At 64.9% G+C, this 4,901-nt stretch overlaps 1 protein-coding gene across 1 annotated transcript; it reads right to left on the bottom strand.

Moving 5' to 3' along the window:
- Positions 1-1,130: 1,130 nt before the first annotated feature.
- Positions 1,131-4,633, bottom strand: SLC35A2 (solute carrier family 35 member A2; the record flags this gene model as incomplete). The annotated part of the gene is made up of 2 exons (XM_050311758.1): positions 1,131-1,844; positions 4,472-4,633. Coding segments are annotated over 2 exons (876 nt in total), but the record flags the coding sequence as incomplete, so codon positions are not given.
- Between the last annotated feature and the right edge of the window lie 268 nt (positions 4,634-4,901).

The following is a 4,901-nucleotide window of genomic DNA, read 5'->3' as shown; positions in this document are numbered from 1 at the left end:
CCTGATGACCCCCAAAATTTAGACCCCTAATGAGTCCCCACCACCCCATGGCCCCCCAAACCCCGTCCCCTGAGCCCCCCCATGTCCTTCATCACCTCCTAACGAGCCTTAATGAGTCCCCACCACTTAATGAGCCCAAATAGCTCCTCCACCACATCCTAATGAGCCCTAACAAGGCCCCTCTCCCTGATGAGCCCCCAAACCTGGACCCCAATTACTGAGTGAGCCCCAGCACCTCCTAACGAGCTTTAATGAGTCCCCTCTGCCTGCTGAGCCCCCAAACCTGGACCCCAATTACTGAGTGAGCCCCAGGGAGCCCCATCCCCTCCTAACGAGCTTTAATGAGTCCCTCTGCCTGATGAGCCCCCAAACCTGGACCCCAATTACTGAGTGAGCCCCATCCCCTCCTAACGAGCTTTAATGAGTCCCTCTGCCTGATGAGCCCCCAAACCTGCACCCCAATCACCTCCTGACAGTCCCCATCACCTCCTAACGAGCTTTAATGAGTCCTGAGCCCCAGATCTGCACCCCAATCACCTTCTGACAGTCCCCATCACCTCCTAACGAGCTTTAATGAGTCCTGAGCCCCAAACCTGCACCCCAATCACCTCCTGACAGTCCCCATCACCTCCTAACGAGCTTTAATGAGTCCTGAGCCCCAAACCTGCACCCCAATCACCTCCTGACAGTCCCCATCACCTCCTAACGAGCTTTAATGAGTCCTGAGCCCCAAACCTGCACCCCAATCACCTCCTGGCAGGCCCTGCCACGTCCCCACCACCGACACCCCCTCCCCGAGCCTCGGGGGGCCCCGGGGTGGGGTCTGTGCCCCCTGAGGACCCACCATGACCCCACCACCCGACACCCCCTCCCCGAGCCTCGAGGGGCCCCAGGGTGGGGTCTGTGCCCCCTGAGGACCCACCATGACCCCACCACCCAACACCCCCCTGAGCCTCGGGGGGCCCCGGGGTGGGGTCTGTGCCCCACCAGCTCCTCCACCAGCTCCTCCACCAGCCCCTTAACGAGCCTTAACGAGCTCCCACCGCCCGAGGAACCCCCCCACACCGAGTGGGGCGTCCCCCCCAGCTCCTCCTCCTCCTCCCATCCCGTCCCCCCCTGCCCGCCCCTAGGCGCCCACTGACTTGTCCCCGCCGTGTCCACGCTGGGGGTGCCCACGCTGGGGGTGCCCGTGCTGGGGGTGCCCGCTGGGGGTGGCCACGGGGCCGGGCGTAGAGGCACACGGCCACCAGCACCATGGCGGTGCCGGCCAGGAAGGGCCCCCGGGGGCGGAAGCCGAAGAGCTGCGCCGAGGCGGCCGTGGAGGCCACGATGGACAGGGCGGTGGCGAAGCCCTTGAGGATGTTGTCGGCGTAGCGCACCACCACGGCCACCAGCAGCCCCCCGGCCGCCTGGTTCACCACCACGGCCCACACGGCGCCGTTGTAGCCGTAGAAGAAGCCCAGGGCGGCCACGGAGGAGCCCTCGGCGGCCAGCATGGCCCCCAGCCCCACGGCCGCGCCCACGGCGCCCAGCTGCACGTTCCGCACCCAGATGGAGCCCCCCGAGCGCTTCAGCAGCCGCTCGAAGTACACGCCGGCGAAGCCCGAGGACAGGCACGAGGCGGCCACGGCCGCCAGCCCCACGGCGTAGCTCTGGGGGGGACCCTCGGGGGCCGCCGACGGCGACAGCGCGGCCCCCGCCCCGCCCCGGGCGCCCTCGGCCTGAACCAGCGCCACCCCCGCGAAGAGCAGGGCCAGGGACAGCCACTGGAGACGGGACAGCGACGTCCCCAGGAGCAGCACCGAGAACAGCGCTGTGGTCAGGATCTTCAGCTGGTACGTCACCTGGGGAGAGAGAGACAGGGTTAGGGACAGGACACAGGGACAGGGACACAGGGACAGGGACGTCCCCAGGAGCAGCACCGAGAACAGCGCTGTGGTCAGGATCTTCAGCTGGTACGTCACCTGGGGACAGAGAGAAATAGGGTTAGGGACAGGGACACAGGGACAGGGACACAAGGACAGGGACGTCCCCAGGAGCAGCACCGAGAACAGGGCTGTGGTCAGGATCTTCAGCTGGTACGTCACCTGGGGAGAGAGAGACAGGGTTAGGGACACAGGGACAGGAACTCAGGGACAGCCACTGGAGACGGGACAGCGACGTCCCCAGGAGCAGCACTGAGAACAGGGCTGTGGTCAGGATCTTCAGCTGGTACGTCACCTGGGGACACAGAGAGACAGGGTTAGGGACAGGGTCAGGATCTTCAGCTGGTACGTCACCTGGGAAGAGAGAAATAGGGTTAGGGACAGGGACAGGGAACAGGGACACAGGGACAGGGATGTCCCCAGGAGCAGCACCGAGAACAGCGCCATGGTCAGGATCTTCAGCTGGTACGTCACCTGGGGAGAGAGAGACAGGGTTAGGGACACAGGGACAGGGAACAGGGACACAGGGACACAGGGACAGCGACGTCCCCAGCAGCAGCACCGAGAACAGGGCCGTAGTCAGGATCTTCAGCTGGTACGTCACCTGGGGACAGAGACAGGGACAGGGTTAGGGACAGGGACAGGGAACAGGGACAGGATCTTCAGCTGGTATGTCACCTGGGGAGAGAGAGAGACAGGGACAGGGTTAGGGACAGGGACAGGGAACAGGGACACAGGGACAGGGGGACAGGGACACAGGGACAGGGACACAGGGACACAGAGACAGGAACTCAGGGACAGCCACTGGAGACGGGACAGGGACGTCCCCAGGAGCAGCACCGAGAACAGGGCTGTGGTCAGGATCTTCAGCTGGTACGTCACCTGAGGAGAGAGAGGACAGGGTTAGGGACAGGGACACGGGGACAGGGTCAGGATCTTCAGCTGGTACGTCACCTGGGGACAGAGAGACAGGGTTAGGGACAGGGACAGGGAACAGGGACAGGGTCAGGATCTTCAGCTGGTACGTCACCTGGGGACAGAGAAATAGGATTAGGGACAGGGACAGGGACAGGGACACAGGGACAGGACACAGGGACAGGGACAGGGAACAGGGTCAGGATCTTCAGCTGGTACGTCACCTGGGGACAGAGACAGGGACAGGGTTAGGGACAGGGACAGGGACACAGGGACACAGGGACAGGGTCAGGATCTTCAGCTGGTGCATTACCTGGGGACAGAAATGGGGACAGGGACAAGGGCACAGGGACAGTGACATGGGGACAGAAATGGGGACAAAGGTACAGGGACAGTGACATGGGGACAGAAATGGGGACAGGGTCAGGGTCTTCAGCTGGTGTGTCACCTGGGGACAGAGAGACAGGGATGGGGACACTGTCCTTGTTGTCCCCCCACTGTCCCGTGTCCCCGTGTCCTCGCTGTCCCCAATGTCCCTGACACCTCCAGTGTCCTGAAGTGCCCCCCTGTCCTCGTTGTCCCCCCATGTCCCCTGTTGTCCCAAACTGTCCCTCCCATCCCCTGTTGTCCCCCCGCTGTCCCGTTGTCCCCCCACATCCCCAGCTGTCCCACACTGTCCCCCCCATCCCCTGCTGTCCCCTGCTGTCCCCCCATGTCCCCTGCTGTCCCCAGGTGTCCCCATGCCCCCAAGTGTCCCCTGTTATCCCCAGGTGTCCCCTGTTGTCCCCCCATCCCCACATGTCCCCTGCTCTCCCCTGCTGTCCCCGCATGTCCCCAGGAATCCCCTGTTGTCACCCCATGTCCTCCCATGTCCCCTGCTGTCCCCCTGTGTCCCCTGCTGTCCCCAGGTGTCCTCCCATGTCCCCTGCTGTCCCCCTTGTCCCCTGCTGTCCCCAGGTGTCCCCCACTGTCCCCAGGTGTCACCCCGTGTCCCCTGCTGTCCCCCCATGTCCCCTGCTGTCCCCGTGTCCCCTGCTGTCCCCCCATGTCCCCTGCTGTCCCCGTGTCCCCTGCTGTCCCCAGGTGTCCCCATGTCCCCTGCTGTCCCCCCATGTCCCCTGCTGTCCCTCCGTGTCCCCTGCTGTCCCCAGGTGTCCCCTGCTGTCCCCAGGTGTCCCCTGCTGTCACCCCACATCCTTGTGTCCCCTGCTGTCCCCCCATGTCCCCTGCTGTCCCCCCGTGTCCCCCCATGTCCCCTGCTGTCCCTGTGTCCCCTGCTGTCCCCCCTGTGTCCCCCATGTCCCCTGCTGTCCCCCCAGGTCCCCTGCTGTCCCCCCCTGTGTCCCCCTGCTGTCCCCCATGTCCCTCAGGAATCCCTGTTGTCCCCCTGCATGTCCCCGCTGTCCCCCCAGTGTCCCCCGCTGTCCCCAGGTGTCCCTCATGTCCCCAGCTGTCCCCTGCTGTCCCCATGTCCCCTGCTGTCCCCCCATGTCCCCTGCTGTCCCCAGGTGTCCCCCACTGTCCCCTGCTGTCCCCATGTCCCCTGCTGTCCCCCCATGTCCCCTGCTGTCCCCAGGTGTCCCCCACTGTCCCCTGCTGTCCCCAGGTGTCCCCGTGTCCCGGTGTGGCACCTGGAAGGTGGCGGCGGGCAGGTTGGAGATGGCCACGTACTGCAGGTTGTTCTGGAGGGTGTAGATGAGGGAGGGCACGGCCAGGCGCAGAGTGTCCCCAAAGTGTCCCCACACCGCCTCGTGCAGCGTCACTGCTGTCTGACGGACACTGCCTGGGGGGCACAGGGGGTCAGAGTGTCCCCAAACTGTCCCCAAAGTGTCCCCACACCGCCTCGTGCAGCGTCACCGCCGTCTGACGGACACTGCCTGCGGGGACACAGGGTCAGAGTGTCCCCAAAGTGTCCCCAAAGTGTCCCCACACCGCCTCGTGCAGCGTCACCGCCGTCTGACGGACACTGCCTGGGGGGGACAGGGGTCAGAGTGTCCCCAAAGTGTCCCCAAATGTCCCCAAACTGTCCCCAAAGTGTCCCCACACCGCCTCATGCAGCGC

The sequence above is a fragment of the Myiozetetes cayanensis genome, unplaced genomic scaffold (assembly GCF_022539395.1).
Source record: "Myiozetetes cayanensis isolate MyiCay16 unplaced genomic scaffold, myiCay2020 scf1603, whole genome shotgun sequence".
Taxonomy (NCBI): domain Eukaryota; kingdom Metazoa; phylum Chordata; class Aves; order Passeriformes; family Tyrannidae; genus Myiozetetes; species Myiozetetes cayanensis.
The sequence above is the reverse complement of the archived record's forward strand: the minus strand, read 5'-3'. Positions and strand labels throughout refer to the sequence as shown.